General features: G+C 34.9%; 1 protein-coding gene across 5 annotated transcripts in view; it reads right to left on the reverse strand.

Annotated features, from left to right (window-relative positions):
- SNX13 (sorting nexin 13) overlaps positions 1 to 21,820 on the reverse strand; it is a 138,154-nt gene that overhangs the window by 27,202 nt on the left and 89,132 nt on the right. For 2 of the 5 annotated variants that reach the window (XM_033440893.2, XM_033440922.2), the window contains 5 exons: positions 20,197 to 20,234; positions 15,975 to 16,044; positions 11,748 to 11,920; positions 2,235 to 2,342; positions 206 to 316 (listed from right to left, as the gene is read on the reverse strand). In XM_033440893.2, coding sequence (XP_033296784.1) covers positions 206 to 316; positions 2,235 to 2,342; positions 11,748 to 11,920; positions 15,975 to 16,044; positions 20,197 to 20,234 — 500 coding nt within the window. Of the gene's footprint in view, positions 1 to 205; positions 317 to 2,234; positions 2,343 to 11,747; positions 11,921 to 15,974; positions 16,045 to 20,196; positions 20,235 to 21,250; positions 21,316 to 21,820 lie in introns of those variants that run through there. The other 3 variants (XM_004263466.4, XM_033440940.1, XR_007479101.1) reach the window with 2 other exon arrangements.

The raw sequence follows: 21,820 nt of genomic DNA on the forward strand, positions 1-21,820 counted from the left end.
TCAATATGTAAAGACAGGAGTTTGTATTTATTAGATATACTTCAATAGTAGGCTTAATAAAGCATAGAAGATAAACATGCCAAGGAGCATTTAATAAAGTTTTCTAGTTTTAAAACATACACACAAATACAAATTTATCTTCTTTTATTAAAAACAAAGTATGAAAACAGACCTATAAAGAAAACCAATGCAATGGTCTGCTTACCTTACGAGCAAAATCCCCTTTCCCTTTACTGTAGGCTTTGTTCTCAAGGAAATCATACACATAGTGAGCCAAAGCTGGGGATGCTTTCATCATTTCAGGAGTTAACAGTAACTAACAGGAAAAGAAAAGAGGTATCTTATATTGATAGTATACTGAAAATTAACTATTATTTATAATTTCATCTGCTAGAAAGTTAAGAATGTATAGTAAAAATGTTATTTTTTTAAAAAACTTTTAACACATTTTTCTATCTACCTATCTACCTGCCTATCTATCTATCTATTTTGGCTGTGCCACGCGGCATGTGGGATCTTAGTTCCCTAACTAGGAATCGAACCCACACCCCCTGCAGTGGAATCACGGAGTCGTAACCACAAGACGGCCACGGAATTCCCCCAAATGTTATTTACTATTCCATTTTCAGGTTTTATAGCTTATACTAAGAAGACCCACCATCAGTAAACTGTTATGTTTTTCACATTCTAATTTTAAAGTTAACATTAATAGAAAGTACATAAAATAATTCAAATTTTTTTAAGTATTAGAAGGCCCAAAACAAAGTATTGCTTTTACACTGTTAATGATACAGTCTAACATTCTAGCTTAATCTCTTCAATTAAAGATGTTTTGACATATTGAGATCATTACCTAAGAAGTAGACAGTATAGCCACAATTAAAATACATATTTATGGCCCCAGATTTGGAAGAAACGTGCTTATGTTCTAAATTTTATAAATAACTGATACAGATTTTAATGCAACTCAAGTTAATACATTTTAAAAAATCAAAATGTTTGACAAGAGTCATATAAATGATTTCAGATATTTAGCCTTAAGCCAGAAGACAAAGGTGAGTAATAGTAGATGTATATGTTTTTCCTACCCTTTCAGTAAATTATAATGCCATGGAATTACAATTATGGTTATAAACAAACCCAACTAAACCTATAAATGTTTAAGAGAGAGAAACCTTCCAAACAAAATATCAAGTACAGTATTAGCTAAGTTTCACTAAATATAATACTAAGACATGGTCGGCAAATTTTTCCTGTAAAGGTGCATATAATAATTATTTTAGGTTTTGTGATGCATGGAGTCTGCTGCAACTACTCAACTCTGCTGTAGTAGTGTAAAAGCAGTCATAGACAGCAGTAAACTAAATGGGTGGCTGTGTTCTAATAATAAAATAAACTCTTAATAAAACAGGCGGCAGGCTGGATATGGTCTGCTGGCTGGAATTTGCTGACCCCTGTTCTAAAGAGAGAAGTGGGGAGCTAATAGATGAGAAAAGTTTATAAATCATTCATTACTATAAAAAACCATAAAGTGATACTATTAAAATCTGGCATTTGGGTACCCAGGTCTAAAACAAAGTTATTTCTGATAGTCCCAACGGCTTATGCAGTACGTAACCTATGAGACACGTTTTATTATCCCATTATTCCAGAAGAGAAATCTACATGCTTAGCATGCTACACTTCTGAAAAGTCCCTTGGATCTATTCCTCTCTTGAATTATCCTGTAATTTTTAGAAGCTTTAGAATCATTCTGGACCATGGCAGGCAGCTATTCACTTTATCTGAGAATAAAAATCTATACAGGGGACTATATTTAATACCATGTAATAAGCCATATGGAAAAGAAAAAAAAAATCTACTAGCTTTGGATACATCATGAAGAGCAACTATTTACTGAACTGGTAACATTTAACTGTCTGCTGTAAAATACCTAGACTTCCTAGACTTTACAGTAGTGTAGAATGGATGTGTGCCTGCCGGTGTGTGTGTATATTCATCCAAACCTGAAGAAGCAAAATTCCTAGCACTGAGTGTCCAGAAAACTTCTAAGTTAATAAACAAACAGAGAAATAATATTTATAAATTACTGAGCAGATTGCATGTTACATCTCAGCACCTCAAAAGTGGCTGCTATCCCACTATTATAGTACAAACATTCTCTAATAAAGAAATCAGTTATATTTCTATGCTATATTGAAATGAAAATCTATGGGTAATAATAATGAACTTACCTGCAAATATGCATTTAGATCCTTTTTTCTCTTTTCTAAAAAATCTCTATCCATATTATTAAAAGTCTTTTTACCGGGAAGCTTTAATATGCTTGACAGATTTTCAAACTAGAAAACAAAATACATTCAGTAATCTTAATTTTTTTTTCAAAAACAGAAAAGTATTTTCCAACTGACAATTTCTCTACATATCAAAAGCATCTAGAACAGATTCTGCAATATATTAAGCCAAAACCAGAAAATATAAAATACTGTCCAAGTATGTCCAAACCACAGTTCGAATGTTATTTATTATAAAGAAGTTATTTTCTAAGAATGACAAACATGGATTGCTGATGAAGATGGGTGATATCCACATGGAGTTTCATTTTATACTCTCTCTGATTTTAAGATTGTTCAAAAGTTTCATAACAAAAGGTTTTAAAAAATATTTTGCTATTCAATTGGCTAAAAAGAACTTATGATACAGTACTGAATACTCTATTATTATTTGTAAATTATGTGTCTTTAATATTATTAAAATTAATAATAAACGTAAAAAAAATATTTTGTTTAACAACGCTTTAACTTGTGAATAAAGTATTAGCCAGTAAATTTTTAATAATCAAAGTTGTGAGTTCCTGGTTTGGTAAAAAAAACTCAAAGAAATATTTTATATTGATGACTTCAAATCAGTTAATCACTGTAATAGCTAATTATTAAAGGAATAAAAAGCAAATTTCAAAACATAGATTACAGCTATATCATAACTCTCTATATACAAACAGTACAACACATACTTCTACATGAAACTGCATGAAAAATAAACTCATAGATAACTAAGAAAAAAACAAATTAAAAGCTATCAAGTATGTATCTTATCTTTGTAAAGCCACAAACAAAAAAAACTAAGTGTACATACTTGAAATCTAGCATTTACAGACTCCACCTTCAAAAGTCCAGATATGTAGGAATCTACTGTGCCTTGATGAAGCACAGATTTTAACCACACTAGCTGCTAACAAAGTGGAAGAGCAAAGTCACTGAGCAAAGAATTGTGCTTGGCCAGCAATACCTAGTATCTAAAACTTGAATGAGCAGCCTCATTGCTTTTCCTTTGTGATACACATTCAGAAGTGCAACAAACTTTCTAAAACCATTCTTTGTTTAAAAACAACAAGGCTTCTGTAAAGAAAACTCATTCCTGGTGCAGAGATTAAAAAAAAGAGGAAATGAAAAGGTGTAGGATAATTTTCATCCCTAAACTGGAAGATTCTGATAAATTATTAAATGGAATGGCAGATCAGATGGTCGCTTGGAGCTATAATGAGAACAAGTTCATTACATGTTAATGCATGAAACTTAAAAGCAGTTCTTTCGCCCTAGCCAAGGCGAAAAAAAAAAGGGGGGCGAGGGGGAGGTCATTTACAGCAGCGGTCCCCAACCTTTTTGGCACCAGGGACCAGTTTCACAGAAGACAATTTTTCCACGGACCAGGGTTGGGTGGATGGGGGTATAGTTCAGGCGGTAATGCAAGCGATAGGGAGCAGCAGATGAAACTTCACTCCCTTGCCCTCTGCTCACCTCCTGCTGTGCGGCCCAGTCGCAGACCAATAGTGATCTGCGGCCTGGGGGATGGGGACACCTGATTTACAGGGCAAATGTTATGCTGTAGTAATAGTCACAAGTTTGGTGGTTCACAAAATATTACAATGGGTCAACAATGAATGAATGTACAATATAGAGTACCTGGTTTTATGAATTAATTTTTTTAAAAATGACACCTTATAGAAGTACATTTACAGTTTTCAAGGTGTCCTAAAAGATATTTAGTTTCCTAGAATAGGACTTATCCATGGTATCTTAAACTACTGACTCAATTTTATAGAATGCATAGTTTATTCAGGCATTACCAGTATGTTTTATTCCCTCAAAAATCGTATGTTGAAACCTTAACCCCCAATACTTCAGAATGTGGCTGTATTTGGAGACAGGGCCTTTAGAGAGGTAGTTAAATCAAATCAAAGCCCTTATAAGAGGGAATTTGGACATACAAAGAGACACAAAGGATGCGAGCACACAAAGAAAAAGTCATATGAGGCCACATCAAGAAGGGGGCCATCTGAAAGACAAGGAGACATGCCTTAAGAGAAACCAAACTTGCCAACACCTTGATCTTGGACTTCTAGCTCCCAGAACTATGGAAAAATAAATTTCTGCTGTTTAAGCTACTCAGTCTATGTTATTTTGTTATGGCAGCCCTAGCAAACTAATACACCAAGGCAATATAACAGTACTCAGCAAAACAACAATTTATTTCCAAAACTTTAAAACATTAAAACTTATTAATAAAAAATTAAATGTAACAGTTATTTTGTTAGAGTCTAAATTAATCAAACTCCTCTTAAAATTATCTGTCTGGAACAGAAAAAAATTACAAGTATTCACAGAAAGAAAATTTCGTATTATACCAAATTCCCATAAATATGCAAATAAATAAAAAAGAGATATATGTGCTGTTTTTTACAATGTATATCTTAATTTAATTTTACTTTTTTAACATCTTTATTGGACTATAATTGCTTTACACTGGTGTGTTAGTTTCTGCTTTATAACAAAGTGAATCAGCTATACATATACATATATCCCCATATCCCTTCCCTTTTGCATTTCCCTCCCATCCTCCCTATCCCACCCCTCTAGGCGGTCACAAAGCACGGAGCTGACCTCCTTGTGCTATACGGCTTCTTCCCACTAGCTATCAGTTTTACATTTGGTAGTGTATATATGTACATGCCACTCTCTCATTTTGTCCCAGCTTTCCCTTCCCCCTCCCCGTGTCCTCAAGTCCATTCTCTAGTAGGTCTGTGTCTTTATTCCTGTCCGGCCCCTAGGTTCTTCATGACCAATTTTTTGTTTGTTTGTTTTTAGAATCCATATATATGTGTAAGCATATGGTATTTGCTTTTCTCTTTCTGACTTACTTGACTCTGTATGACAGACTCTAGGTCCATCCACCTCACTACAAATAACTCAATTTCGTGTCTTTTACATGTGTCACATCTTTTTTATCCATTCATCTGTTGATGGACACTGAGGTTGCTTCCATGTCCTGGCTATTGTAAATAAGGCTGCAATGAACATTGTGGTACATGACTATTTTTGAATTACGGTTTTCTCAGGGTATATGCCCAGTACTGGGATTGCTGGGTTGTATGGTAGTTCTAATTTTAGTTTTTTAAGGAAACTCCATACTGTGCCCCATATTGCCTGTATCAATTTACATTCCCATCAATAGTGCAAGAAGGCTCCCTTTTCTCCACACCCTCTCCAGCATTTACTGTTTGTAGATTTTTTGATGATGGTCATTCTGACCGGTGTGAGGTGATACCTCATTGTAGTTTTCATTTGCATTTCTCTAATGATTAGTGATGTTGAGCTCCCTTTCATGTGTTTGTTGGCAATCTGTATATCTTCTTTGGGGAAATGTCTGTTTAGGTCTTCTGCCCATTTTTGGATTGGGTTATTTGTTTTCTTGATACTGAGCTGCATGAGCTGGTTGTAAATTCTGGGAATTAACCCTTTGTCAGTTGGTTCACTTGCAAATATTTTCTCCCGTTCTAAGGGCTGTCTTTTGGTCTTGTTTATGGTTTCCTTTGCTGTGCAAAAGCTTTTAAGTTTCATGAGGTCCCACTTGTATATTTTTGTTTTTATTTCCATTTCTCTAGGAGGTGGGTCAAAAAGGATCTTGCTCTAATTTATGTCACAGAGTGTTCTGCCTATGTTTTCCTCTAACAGTTTTATAGTGTCTGGTCTTACATTTAGGTCTTAAATCCATTTTGAGTTTATCTTTCTGTATGGAATTAGGGAGTGTTCTAATTTCATTCTTTTACATATACCTGTCCAGTTTTCCCAGCACCACTTATTGAAGAGGCTCTCTTTTCTCCACTGTACATTCTTGCCTCCTTTATCAAACATAAGGTGACCATATGCGTGTGCATTTATCTCTGGGCTTTCTACACTGCTCCATTGACCTACCTTTCTGTTTTTGTGCCAGTACCATACCGTCTTGATTGCTGTAGCTTTGTAGTATAGTCTGAAGTCCGGGAGCCTTATCCTCCAGCTCCGTTTTTCGTTCTCAAGACTGCTTTGTCTATTCGGGGTCTTCTGTGTTTCCACACATATTGTGAAACTTTTTGTCCTAGTTCTGTAAAAAATGCCATTGTAGTTGGATAGGGATTGCATTGAATCTGTAGATTGCTTTGGGTAGTAGTCATTTTCACAATGCTGATTCTTCCAATCCAAGAACATGGTATATCTCTCCATCTATTTGTACCATCTTTAATTTCTTTCATCAGTGTCTTATAATTTTCTGCATACAGGTCTTTTGTCTCCTTAGGTAGGTTTATTCCTAGGTATTTTATTCTTTTTGTTGCAATGGGAAATGGGAGTGTTTTCTTGATTTCACTTTCAGATTTTTCATCATTAGTGTATAGGAATGCCAGAGATTCCTGTGCATTAATTTTGTATCCTGCTACTTTACCAAATTCATTGATTAGCTCTAGTAGTTTTCTGGTAGCATCTTTAGCATTCTCTATGTATAGTATCATGTCATCTGCAAACAGTGACAGCTTTACTTCTTCTTTTCCGATTTGGATTCCTTTTATTTCCTTTTCTTCTCTGATTGCTGTGGCTAAAACTTCCAAAACTATGGCGAATTAAGAGTGGTGAGAGTGGCCAACCTTGTCTTCTTCCTGATCTTAGTGGAAATGCTTTCAGTTTTTCACCATTGAGGATGATGTTGGCTGTGGGTTTGTCATATATGGCCTTTATTATGTTGAGGAAAGTTCCCTCTATGCCTACTTGCTGCAGGGTTTTTATCATAAATGGGTGTTGAATTTTGTCAAAAGCTTTCTCTGCATCTATTGAGATGATCATATGGTTTTTCTCCTTCAATTTGTTAATATGGTTTATCACATTAATTGAATTGCATATTTTGAAGAATCCTTGCATTCCTGGAATAAACCCCACTTGGTCATGTTGTATGGTCCTTTTAATGTGCTGTTGGATTCTGTTTGCTAGTATTTTGTTGAGGGTTTTTGCATCTATGTTCATCAGTGATATTGGCCTGTAGTTTTCTTTCTTTGTGACATCCTTGTCTGGTTTTGGTATCAAGGTGATGGTGGCCTCGTAGAATGAATTTGGGAGAGTTCATCCCTCTGCTATATTTTGGAAGAGTTTGAGAAGGATAGGTGTTAGCTCATCTCTAAATGTTTGATAGAATTCGCCTGTGAAGCCATCTGGTCCTGGGCGTTTGTTTGTGGGAAGATTTTTAATCACAGTTTCAATTTCAGTGCTTGTGATTGGTCTGTTCATATTTTCTATTTCTTTCTGATTCAGTTTTGGCAGGTTGTGCATTTCTAAGAATTTGTCCATTTCTTCCAGGTTGTCCATTTTATTGGCATAGAGTTGCTTGTAGTAATCTCTCATGATCTTTTGTATTTCTGCAGTGTCAGTTGTTACTTCTCCTTTTTCATTTCTAATTCTACTGATTTGAGTCTTCTCCCTTTTTTCTTGATGACTCTGGCTAACGGTTTATCAATTTTGTTTCTCTTCTCAAAGAACCAGCTTTTAGTTTTATTGATCTTTCCTACTGTTTCCTTCATTTCTTTCTCATTTATTTCTGATCTGAAATTTATGATTTCTTTCTTGTGGGTCGCCTGTAGACAGCATATATACCAGGTCTTGTTTTTGTACCCATTCAGCCAGTCTATGTCTTTTGGTTGGAGCATTTAATCCATTTACATTTAAGGTAGTTATCAACATATATGTTCCTATTACCATTTTCTTAATTGCTTTGGGTTAGTTATTGTAGGTCTTTTCCTTGTCTGTGTTTTCTGCCTAGAGAAGTTCCTTTAGCATTTGCTGTAAAGCTGATTTGGTGGTACTGAATTCTCTTAGCTTTTGCTTGTCTGTAAAGGTTTTAATTTCTCCATTGAATCTGAACGAATCCTTGCTGGGTAGAGTAATCGTTGTAGGTTTTTCCCTTTCATCACTTTAAATATGTCCTGCCTCTCTCTTCTGGCTTGCAGACTTTCTGCTGGAAGGTCAGCTGTTAACCTCATGGGGATTTCCTTGTATGTTATTTTTCCCCTGTTGCTTTTTTTTCTTTTGTGGTACACGGGCCTCTCACTGCTGCGGCCCCTCCCGCTGTGGAGCACAGGTTCTGGACGCGCAGGCCCAGCAGCCACGGCTCACGGGCCCAGCCGCTCTGCGGCATGTGGGATCCTCCCGGACTGGGGCACAAACCCATGTCCCCTGCACCGGCAGGCTGACTCCCAACCACTGCGCCACCAGGGAAGCCCCCTTGCTGCTTTTAATGTTTTTTCTTTGTATTTAATTTTTGATAGTTTGATTAATATGTGTCTTGGCGTGTTTCTCCTTGGGTTTATCCTGTATAGGCCTCTGTGCTTCCTGGACTTGATTGACTATTTCCTTTCCCATATTAGGGAAGTTTTCAACTATAATGTCTTCAAATATTTTCTCAGTCCCTTTCTTTTTCTCTTCTTCTTCTGGGACCCCTATAATTCGAATGTCGGTGCGTTTAATGTTGTCCCAGAGGTCTCTGAGACTGTCCTCAGTTCTTTTCATTCTTTGTTCTGTATTCTGCTCTGTGGTAGTTTTTTCCACTATGTTATCTTCCAGGTCACTTATCCGTTCTTCTCCCTCAGTTATTCTGCTATTGATTCCTTCTAGAGAATTTTTAATTTCATTTATTGTGTTGTTCGTCATTGTTTGTTTGACCTTTAGTTCTTCTAGGTCCTTGTTAAATGTTTCTTGTATTTTCTCCATTCTATTTCCAAGTTTTTGGATCATCTTTACTATCATTACTCTGAACTTTTTTTCAGGTAGACTGCCTATTTCCTCTTCATTTGTTTGGTCTGGTGGGTTTTTATTTGCTCCTTCATCTGCTGTGTGTTTCTCTGTCTGCTCATTTTGCTTAACTTACTGTGTTTGGGGTCTCCTTTTCGCACGATGCAGGTTCACAGTTCTCATTTTTGGTTTCTGCCCCCAGTGGGTAAGGTTGGTTTGGTGGGTTGTGTAGGCTTCCTGGTGAGGGCACTGGTGACTCTGTTCTGGTGGATGCGGCTGGATCTTGTCTCTCTGGTGGGCAGGACTGTGTCTGGTGGTGTGTTTTGGGGTCTGTGTGACCTTATTATGATTTTAGGCAGCCTCTCTACTAATGGGAGGGGTTGTGCTCCTGTCTTGCTAGTTGTTTGGCATAGGGTGTCCAGCACTGTAGATTGCTGGTCGTTGAGTGGAGCAGGGTCTTAGCGTTGAGATGGAGATCTCTGGGAGAGCTTTCACCATTTGATAGTACATGGAGCCAGGAGTTCTTGGTGGACCAATGTCCTGAACTCGGCTCTCCCACCTCAGAGGCACGGGCCTGACACCCAGCCAGAGAACGAAGACCCTGTCAGCCACACGGTCTGTTCCAGGCTGTTTTTGGTGCAGGTGACAGAATGGAGTACAAGAGAGATGAGATCCTTGCCTCAGGGAGCTCACGGTCTCATGGGCAAGATGGATAGGAAAATCTGGAATACAAGACAGTGGAGCAAGGGAAGTTCTCAAACTCAGGAGATGAGCCTCTTGGTTACTTAAATCGAGCTCTGAGAAGCAGTGGCAGGCTGGCATGTGATCTGGGAGGAACGTAGGACATGAGTAGCACCGGTGATGTTCTAAGCCAGGCCAGGGGTCGGAAGACGTTTTTAGATTGCTGGTTTGTTGTAAAAGGATATAACTCAAAAACAGCCAGATGGACGTGATGAATAAGGCAAGATATGGAAAAGGGCATGGAGCATCAATGCCCTGTCTGAGCGTACCACGTGTTTGCCAACCCAGAAGCTCCGAGCTATGTGATTTTAAAACAATATGAAACAGGTAATAATATAAAAAGTAAATAAAGCAATTATTTCTTCAACGTGGGGCAGAAAATTCTTTCACCTGTGCAAACAAATCAAGCTAAACATGAAGAAAAGATCTATTCAACAAGAACAACAGAACAGTTATGTCCAAAGTTAGTAATTTCCTTATGAATATATAAAAACAGTCCAGTTAATATGGGCTCAAAAGTGTTTAGAGACCAGGCTTAACCTGGTCTCTAAACACTTTTGAGCTATTAATAGTTTATCTCACTCTATTCACGAAGTACTTTAATGAGATTATCATGGTGGCAACCATATATTTTCCACTACCCTAATTGAAAAATATACTCTCTGGGGCTTCCCTGGTGGCGCAGCGGTTGAGAGTTTGCCTGCCGATGCAGGGGACACGGGTTCGTGCCCCAGTCTGGGAAGATCCCACATGCCGCGGAGCGGCTGGGCCCATGAGCCATGGCCCCTGAGCCTGCACGTCCGGAGCCTGTGCTCTGCAATGGCAGAGGCCACAACAGTGAGAGGTCCGCGTATAACAACAACAACAACAACAAAATATATATATATATACACTTTCTGATTACTTAAGTAGTAAACTGTCATTTCAAAGCTTGAGTCCACCCAATCAAATGTCACCATTAATTATTATTATTTTATTGGCTTAATAATAATTGTTTATTTTAAAACCCTGAAAGAAGGATTCTCATGACTTAAAATAAATGTCACAGAACACCTATTCCAATTTATCCTGTGATAAGTTATTTTGTTCTAAGTTAAAAAGAAAAGAATATTTAATAAAAAATAAAACAGAGAGGGCTTCCCTGGTGGCGCAGTGGTTGAGAGTCCACCTGCCGATGCAGGGGACACGGGTTCGTGCCTCGGTCTGGGAAGATCCCACATGCCGCGGAGCGGCTGGGCCCGTGAGCCATGGCCGCTGAGCCTGCGCATCCAGAGCCTGTGCTCCGCAACGGGAGAGGTCACAACAGTCAGAGGCCCACGTACCGCAAAAAATAAAATAAAAATAAAATAAAACAGAGAAATAGTTTGTTTACATTCGTTATGTTTAAGAGTCCTCATACTTCTATGAAACAAGAGGGTTATATTTGTTAAGAATTAAAAACATTATTTGGTTAATGTTAAACTTAATTTAGATTTTGGTTCTTCATAACTTAATGGATCAAGGATTTAACTGTTAACACTTGGAAAAGGACGCCATTTTAAATAACCATAGTTTTAAATTACACTGCCAAAAATAAAACCACCAAATGTCCAGTGATCCCCATCCCTACTTTAAACCAAACCCAAATATCTCTGCAAAGCACAGCACATACACACACTCTTAATATCAGAAATATACACTTATTCTAATTTTCCAAGGTATACCACTGATACTTCATCACTAGTCCACAATGGTTAAGACTGGTTAAAATTTGATTGGTTAAATGTGCAAAATCATTATAACATTCATGTTGCTTATAAAAAAATTCTTACCTTATTTACTTAGCTTTGGTCAATACCTTAGCATCCCTCAGAGCTATTTAGAATCAAACATGGAATCAGGAAACAATGTAAAGTACACAAACTTTAAAAACCTCATTACCTGTTCAGTGATCCTCATGTGGAAGTCGTGGAAGTCACTATAACGACGGTAGGTTTTCCACATCTCCTCACTGTTTAGACTGCGCCGGTGTACAGTGATGGCATATAATGCGTATGTCTTGCCATGATCATTACAAACGCCTGCCACAGCATATGGGTCATAGTCAGCATATACTAGTCATTTAAAACAAAATGAAAAGGAACAAAAGACACAGAAAGGAGGAAGATGAAGAACAAAAACAAACAAAAAGGACAACATGAAATGAAGAAGAATTTGAAATGACAGACTGAGACGAAAGGATGTCACCAAAGGATAAAATAGATTCCCATCCTCTGTACTCACATCCATAATGCGTTATATATGATGGCTACATTACAAAATGATCTACAAGTTTATGATGATACTGCCAACCACACAGTGATGTCTACTTTGGACTCTCTTCCCAATGAGCTTTTATTTATTATCAGTTATGATAACACAGTACCACCTCATACTATAGTATTAGAGTCTCTTAAATTTAATAGAAGAAAAACAACAGAAACAAAATAATAACCTCTGTACTAGCCTTCACTATTCAGCTCTAACTCGATAGCTTTTTAACTGAACAGCAAGCAAAAGCTATAGGATAAGACCTATCTTCTCTTTTGGCAAATCTCTTTCTTGTTTAAAATATTCAACAATTTACAAGTGTAATTTATTCTGAAGACTGTTCTAAATAGTTATTTTCCTACTTAATTGACACAAACCATCCAAGCCAGGTAGTCTCAAAAATCAAAACCTATTCCTATTCTGTACTAATCTTAAGTAAAAAGACATATTTTGAATCATTTTGTCTTTCTCATGTTCCATTTTTTCCCTCTGTGTTGTATTCTATTCTAGATCATCTCTTCAGGTCTCTAAAAGTTTATCAGTCTCCACTCATTTGTACCTGGTCCGTTTCTTAATTCAGCCACTCACCTTAATTTCAATAAGTAATTTTTTTTACTTCTATAATTTCATATGGTTCTTTTTTTATAGTGTGGTATTCTTGCCTCGTTTTATCTCTACAAATATTTTTAACATACTCTTGGGCTAGGAAACCCTGTGGTACACAACCACTTCAGGATGGCTGAATCTAGACACACCAATATCGCGATACAAGACAGGCTTTCAATTTCATATGGGTGATAGATACCATTCCCAACCACAACCTTGACATTCTTTGTTCTTTCCTTTGACAGTAGGTTAAGTTCTGGTTCCTCTTTCACATCAAGCCACCTCTGTGACTCTGGGCTTTATGCAAATGACTGTGTTCCAGCTTCTCCTTGCCTTAGCCCATCCTGCCTCTTCTAAACTTGAGGGCATGAAAATGCTGTCAAAATCAAGACAGCAGTCTTCACACTCCTATAAGCTCCTTGGCTTCAATTCCTCTTCATTTCCCTAAATTTGCTTTTCCTCATGGTCTATTACACCTGTAGATTTCCCCTTTTAGCTATTTTTATTCTGTTGTTTTCAGCCCTTAGATGTGTGGGAAGCAAGATTTCCCACAGCAGTTTAGACTACCATGTTGACCAGAAGTATAAACTGCTCTTCTAATAATAGATTATACTGATCCATAATTACAAAAAAAAAAAGTGGCCAAGCTTTGGAGCTGACTAAATATTTGTATTTTGTATATAATTAGGCAAAGAAGGGTCTGTGCAGCTTCTTAGTAAATTATTTTAATAATATAATAGCTACAAATCTATACTGGCAAACGTAGTTGGACAGGAACCTCTCCCAGCCTTTCATTAAAATTTTTCTAAGATTTGCACTTTCTATTCAAAATTGTCCTTCATTCCCTTACCATCTAATATCAGTGTTCCTGACTTGACAAAATAGAAGACTAGGGATAGACCTGGGTCATCTTGCTGTCAGAGGCTTTAACTCTAATATTCACTGTTCACCTCTTTCAAATATCCTTCACTCGGAGGAACAAAGTGTACAGCAATTTTTCGACTATGTGGAACAAAGTGTACAGCAATTTTTCATCACCCAAGAGAACCACCATCACTCAACAGAGTTAGCAAGGCAACAAGGGAATGGATTCACCTGTTGTGTTCAAGATACGTTTGGGAAAGGATAATAGGAAGCAGGGGCCAATTAGGCAGCAAACCATAACCAATTAGGAGTTAATAAGAACAAGGAGAATAGCAAGAAATAGAAAAGGAAAGAAGAAAGGAATGTAAGAAAGCATTCTAAAAAAGAATGATCAGATTTGTCACAAATTGATAGGCAAGGGAGATCATGACTAGGATGCATGCACAATAGGAAGAATAATGGGGCTATTATAAAAGAAGCACTAAGACAGAAAGGTAATTTGATTTTAAAAGATAATGAGGTTACATATATTTTGACATGATGGTGAGATATTATAGTGGAAATAACAGGTTTTGTTTGCATTAGGACAATGTTACTACTCATAACAGGTGATGTGCAACCTCTTCGTTCCTAATCCATAGCCAGACAAGGAACTAGGATCAGAATATAAATAAATCTCATCACTAAACACACTGCCTAACGTAGCCAGTATTTTTTAAAACAAGATTTCTCAGTGAAGAAGCCAGTACACTGTAGTCTATGGATCACTCCTTAAATAGCATTGGACTCTTAAGTTCTACTTCCCATCATACAGATGTTAAGGACATGGGATCCAGACTCAAAGAGACTCTGAAGCCCAACTCATAAAAGAAATCTTTATTGAACAAACACTAATATATAATGCCCACCATGTAATTACGAATACAGTTAATTAGTCCCATAACAATCCTATGAGGCAAGTATTATTATTATTATCATTAATATTCCATTTTACAGATGGGGAAATTGAGATACAGAGATGTTAAGGAACTCATCCAAGTTCACCCAACTATTAGGCGGAAGAGCTGGAGTTTGAACCTAAGCAATTTGGACAAAAAGCTGTGCTCTTAACCACTATACTATGCTGCCCCTTTAGTGTTTATACATAAATTTGTCTGACAGAAATTACAATTTATTAAAAATGCTTAGTATTATGCTTCCGTATCTTTTAAGAAGCTAATAAATACTTGTTGAATGAATGGACAAAGCAGCTAGAAAACTAGAACCCTCAGAGAAGAGAAAGATCCACATAAGAAATATGGACATTAGTATCTTCTTCTACACACAAAAGTTTAAGGACTTGAAGAAAGAAATAAAAGGACAAATTCTAAATGTTGCACTTTAACAAAGGCTTTCATATTTCGAAGACAACTCAACAAAGAAGATAGTTTTTTAAAAGAATTTTAAAATTTTAAGGAAGGAAAAAGTGAGACAAATGTATCAAAAGCTAGAAAGAAACGCAACTAGACCCTCTGGTTTTATTGACAACAACGTATGCACCAACTATTTGGAAAAGATAAAGGAAAAACTGAAAAAGCAATTATAGATAACTTATTACAGAAATCTGGCAGAAAACACAATGGAAAATTAGACTCCAGCTCCAGTGAAAAGAAAACAAGATCTTAAAAAAATAGATGCAAATGATCTTTTTAAAACTACACTTGTACTATTAAATCTCTTTCCAAATTATCTAAATTATAAGTATGAAATTGAACTCAGGTATTTATCTGTACGTTTATACTTCAGTATGTAATCTGACAAACACACTCCTATATTGTAGGAATACTGAGAAGCCAAATAAGAAAATCGGCATTGGCATTATCTAATAACCCAATAACAATGATGGAAATTGATTTTTTTCCTCAGTTCACTAGCCACTTTGCACATATGCTGATTCAGTCATGAATCTCACCTCATCCAAGCATTTGTTGAACTTCTATAAACTCCTATACCAAAAAGCTTCATTTATCCAGATATCTAATCTGACTCTGCATGTATGAAAACAAATATTAAACTAAAATCTGCCCCAAGACAATTTAATAAGAATTATGCAGACAATTATCAGCTAGACTCAAAGAAAAAGAAGACTGGTTTCAAAGTTTATTAGCCATGACAAAATGCTTAAAATTTAACCTTTTTCAAACGATAACAGTGACAACCTTAAAGAAAGGAAACACCCATGTAATAAACATCATAGAATTTAATGAAGAACATGTTACAGAAAAAAAGTAATTTGAAAACATGACTACAGAACACAAAAATGATTTATAAAAATAAATGTGGAAAATAATGTAGGAGTAGTAATAGTCAATAGTTTTTAAGTAATAATTAAACCATGAAGTCTCTTACCAGTGTCTGAAATGTAAGCATGAAGTTGTACTGAGTCATCAGAAGACACATTTGAAAGGTCATCTAAAGACTGGGTGATGGAGGGGGGGAATCAGAACACAAAATTGTTAAATTTTACAGGAAAAAAAAATGTTAAAGAATTCTACATCATATATAACATTACTCATCTTTGCCCTATGTAAGCTTTATATTATTTGTATCTTTCCCCCCCAAACAATAATCCTCTTTATTTATACTAATAGGAGAGAGAGAACCTAAGATTAAGAAACTATAAAACAAAGTAATTTAGTAATCAACTTAATACATCAGATTATTTCTTCCTTCATTACCTGTCCACATACTATAATTTGCTTCTTCTCAATTATATATATTCAATACATGGCAAAAAAAAAATGTGGATAAAAATAAGCAGACATATTCTTAAATCAACATTTCAATTTTAATGCTGAAATATACTAGAGCCAACTTTGTATTCTTTAACTTAACACTGTTGTTAACTTAGAAATAGTTTTAGTTAATTTAGATTCCTTATCTATAAAATGAGAACAATCGTACCTACATCAAAGGGTTATGTGAGGACTAAAGGAAAAGACATGTAAAACATTTAGAAAACTGCCTAACATAAAAAATGTTAGCCATTATTATGATTACTCACTAAATGAAGTGAATCCACAGTTTAAGATATTTTAAATAATTTTCAAAAATTATTCCATAAACAAAAAGTATTACTGATCGATTCAGAATAAATCTTTTGTAACTATGGACTTTAGCTCTAAACTTAAAACTTTTTTGCTACATATCCATACACCCACACATACAAAGAAGGGAACATAACGCATATAATGAAGGCAGACTGTATGGAAAAGAATTAACACAACAGACTTGAAGTTGCTCTCGTTAGAAAGGACTGCTTTCAAGGTTGGCCCTTGGACAATATCTGGGAAGTCAGATTTAGAAAAAGTTCCCTCCATTCCCTAACTGCTAAGAGTGGCTCACTCTACGTAACTATCTGTACAAACAATGTGGTTTATGCTGAATACCTGCTTTCCTTCTGGGAGTCATTTTAGTATATGCTAGGCAGAGGGTGTCTGTGTGATCCACCTCCAATAAAAACCCTGGGCACTTAGTATCAGATGAGCCTTCCTGGTGGCAACATTTCACACATGTTGTCCTATTCACTGCTGGTGAAATTAAGTCTGTCCTATGTGACTTCCATGGAAGAGGATTCTTGGAAACTTGTGCCTGGTTTTCTCTGCACTTTGCCCCATGCACCTTTTCCCTTTCTTGATTTTGCTTTATATCCTTTTGCTGTAATAAATTCTAGCCATGAGTATGACTATGCTGGGACCTGTGAGTCCTCTTAGTAAATCAATAAACATAGGAGTGGTCTTGGGGACCTATAACACACAGACATTATATGATTCAGACATACTTTACACTTAGAAAACCATAGGATTGAATGAACTTTGGAGTATTAATGTGATATTACCAGTATTACTAAGAGTCATCTAAATGACTTAAATGAAGCCATGCATATGACACAAAGCCATTTAAATTAAGCAATTACAGTCTAAGAAGAAAGCCAAAATTCTACCTACTAAAGACTGATCATCAGGAGAAGCAAAATTTGATAATTCCATACAGATTAACCACAAATCAAGTGGGAGAACCATTCAATTAAATTAGGTCTAGTCCAGGCTTCACCACTGATACCTTAAGAGACTTTAGCCATATCAACTAGTCTTTCCTGTTTCTCAGTTTTCCCAATGTTATAATGGTGTAATACCTGTTCTACAATTCTATCAGGATATAAAGTGAATGAAAATACTTTGAAGAGATATAGAATGCACTTATTTTTTTAAGTGCTCACCTGACCTACAATAAAACATTTTGACAGAAACAGCACAACTTTTGTTTTAGTATTATTTTTACATGAAAGATAGAAGCCCCAGAGGAAATGGAATATTCTACAAAATTTAAGATTGTTATCTACTGTAATCTTCTTCTAATTACAAGCTAGCACCAAGAATATAAAACAATCACCTTTTTCAAAAAAAACATCATTATTATTGGTAACCTTCCCTTGCAGGTAACATTTAAAAAGCTAAATGCCGCTTACTTATTACTTTAAACATGTTAGCATCTTATATACTATGCAACCCAGAAGTTGTTGAAAAACTCTGTATAATATATAAGTGTCTTTTTAGCACATTTAAAATATGCAAGTAATATTATTTTCATTAAATATGATTAAAAAAATCCAATGAGATATCTCTTAACCATTAGTCACAGTTACAATGCATATGTAACTATCAACTAGACTACATAAAGTTACAACTGGTGAAATAATAACTACAGAACTACATTGTGATTTAGAACTATAAGTATTGATTAGTCATAGAAAACTGTGATTTCAAAACAAGTGCATTAATGCTGTCCTGAAATAAAATCAGTTTGTAAAGTAATTCTTGGGTTAAGATTCTTGAATTCCTTACCAAAAAAAAAAAAAAAGTGCTTTTTTTTTTAACACTATGCTAAGATAAAAACCAAAAATTCTAATTTACTATGATAATCAATTGAGCAAACACAACTACAATGGCACTTCTAAAAATGTTTATAATTTATGTGTCAGTTTCAATCACAAAATGAGTAAACCACGACATTAAATATTTTCTTTGCTTAGTATACTGGAATAAACTATTATGATCTAGTTTATAATTTTAATACAATTAATAAATGTTATCTTCATCAAACATGAAAAATATCTGATGGTTTTTAAAACAATTCTTTATAATCTTAAACTATTTTTTAAAATGCAGCTATTCATTAAAATCTATTTATTAAAAAAATAGAATTGAAAACAGTCTAGCTACTTAAAAGCTTAGATTTAACAGATGTGAAAACCAAAAAACTGTAAGTCACTGACCTCAAGTGTGACCTTTTTCAATCCACACTGTTCTGGTTTATATCACTATGTGATAAAAGGGATCTCTTTTACAAAAAAGCATTTATTCCCAATAGGGAATGAAGAAAAAAAATATTTTTTACTAGTGTTCAAACACTTGTACAAGCACTACAAAGGTGAATATTAAAAAATTTCAAACCAAGGAAAAGTTTCATCACATTTGGAAACTTTCTATATAATGGGCATTATATTGCTAACACTCTTCATTCTCTAGGACCTATTCCTTTTCATTATAACTCTGTGGAATATGAGAAGTAAATGGTAATGATACCAAATAATTTAGGAAAACATTTAAAATGTTACTAAATATATGACATAACGCTATGGCTGATTTGCTTTAGTGTTTTGTTAAAGGTTATACGTTGCACAATAATAGAACATTTATACAATAAAGTAATTTTAGAAATAAATGTAGTAGTGAGAAACATAAGACAATGGACCTCTAAACTATTTAGCTATCACAAAAAGTTTGAAAGAAAATGTGTTGTAGGTAGAAGGAAAAACAAAGCAAACAATCTCCGCCCATCCCCCACAAATTCTGGACTGAAACTGTCACAGAACACTAATATTTCTTTCCAGCAGCATTTTATGAAATAAGGTATTCAATGGCAAGGATGGATATATAAAAGAACTGAAATGTTCATTGTTTCACACTTCACCTTGAATATATGAAATGTCAATGACAGTTTATATGCTAAAAACATGTCATTCTTAAACCTGTAATCATAGAATACAGTTGCTTAATTCTTGTAAAACCCTCTAAGCTTAAAAAAAGGGTTTTTTTACAATAACTTGAATCTTTTATAGTGTAGACTTTAAAGAAATATCTTTTAAGTTTTCAGATATCCCAACTAATTTTATATTTCTTTTCTAAATACAAGAAGAAAAAACTAATTCCAGTGTAAACATTTATATGTCACAAATTTACTGCCCATCATAGCACTGATCAGAGTCATTTTCAAATATTAAATACTGGGGTTGAAAATAATAAAATCATTTTTTATCACCTGCAACTAAATCATTCAGGTGTGGCTTAAGCACATTTTTTAAAATGAAAAAAAATTTCATGTCATTTTTAAGTTCTAATTAACAGATCCCTTATTTGTGAATTCAGTATTTCTTTAAAAGCATAACAACTTCTTACAAAGGATGACTTGGGGACTTCTAATAAATCATTTATTTACATATGTTAAGGCTCAGTCTTTCACATTGTTTTCAGGCCACTTTATTAATTAAAGTACTCATAACAGTACTTACCAAATTTATGCTTCCTGTAGGAGACCCATTAAAAGATTCTGTGAGAAGGGAAATTCAACTTAGTATACAGTAAAAAACTTTTGAAACTGCTTTATCTATCTAAGGTTCAAACACCAAGAACAAAAGTCACACAAGCCAAGATATAACAAAACAGTAAATTGTGGTACACTATTCCCAAACACCTATTCCCATTGTTTTCCAAGCCAGATATTTCAGTGAAAATAGTTATGTACCTAAGTTGCTCCCCCCCCCAAAAAAAGGTATTTATGTACAGGAAAGCAATTATTATATATTTTATTCTCACAGTATCATATTAAGTTGTCTAATACAATGTAGATATGAGGTAAACACTGCAGAGTGAAGTCCACTAGGAAATGTCAGAGGTATTTTGCTATTTCTGTCCCACTGGATTAATATTACAAATAAAATTATTCTTTAATATGAAGGATAAATAGATTGACTTTTAATATATCTATAAAGTCTACTTATTCTTGGTTGATCTGGATCAAAAATATTCAAAATCTAGATTCTTAAATGAATATACAATTAATAGAACAAAAGATACATAAAATCCCATGTGTAATGTCATTTAATTAAAAAGCAACTAAAATTATTTTTAAAAATTAACGTTAGAGACTAAGTGAATTATTAAAATTAACATCTTTCCCTCAGAATTTTAGTCTATATCTGAGCAAATTAGGTTACCAATTAAGATATCCCTCTGTTAAAAACACAAATGAATATATGGTAAAGCAATATTCATAAACAGTTTAAAGTTAATGTATGGCTTGTAGCCCTTAAGAGATTATTTATAATTTGCATCTCTAGATGGGCCTTCAAAGGAAATTTCTATTACTCTTGAAATAGGCAGTTGGTGTTGCTTTCCAACTTCAACAACTCTAAATGCCCAAGAACACTTCTCGGTTCCTCAAAACTTTGGTCACAAAAATAGGAAATCCCACCTAGGATTACCCCTTGGTTAACAGCAAGGTGAAAATTAAAATGAGTAAACAAACAGTTCTCTAACCTCCTTATTCAATTATATGCCTCCTACCTCCTTCTGTGGTCTGCCCACCTCTTAAGTCTTCCCACCAAAGACATGTCAAATTAAAAGAGAAACTAGGAGCAAAACAAGGCATAGTTTACTTTCTTGATCAATAATAAGATCCAGAAATAGAGTCTAAAGCCAATCTAGGTCCACATTTAATCAAAACTTTAATAACTGGTTATTAATATTAGAAAACAAAAGAAACTATTGTTTGACATGATGAGAAAAACGTGACTGAAATTAAAATTTAAAACAGCACAATTTAAATATTTTTAAAAGGCTGTGAAAGTATGTAGGAAAAAATACTCTTAAAATAATTTAAAGCTGAACTAACTAAAGAAGGCAATTACGAACAAAGAAAGAAAAAAGGAAAAAAGGAAAAAAGGGGAGGAGAGGAGGACAGAGAGCATGGGTTAGCACGCCATCCAGCCACCTACCTACCTACCTACAGAAGTCTAGTTAAATAGGAATGAAATTTCTTCCACAGCAAAGAAAAACCACCAGCAAATACTATTACACATGGTAAGATTTGACCCACTAATTCTGTGCTCAGTTTAGGCTGCATTTTCTTAAAAT

This window comes from Orcinus orca, chromosome 9 (genome assembly GCF_937001465.1).
Source record: "Orcinus orca chromosome 9, mOrcOrc1.1, whole genome shotgun sequence".
NCBI classification, from domain to species: Eukaryota; Metazoa; Chordata; class Mammalia; order Artiodactyla; family Delphinidae; genus Orcinus; species Orcinus orca.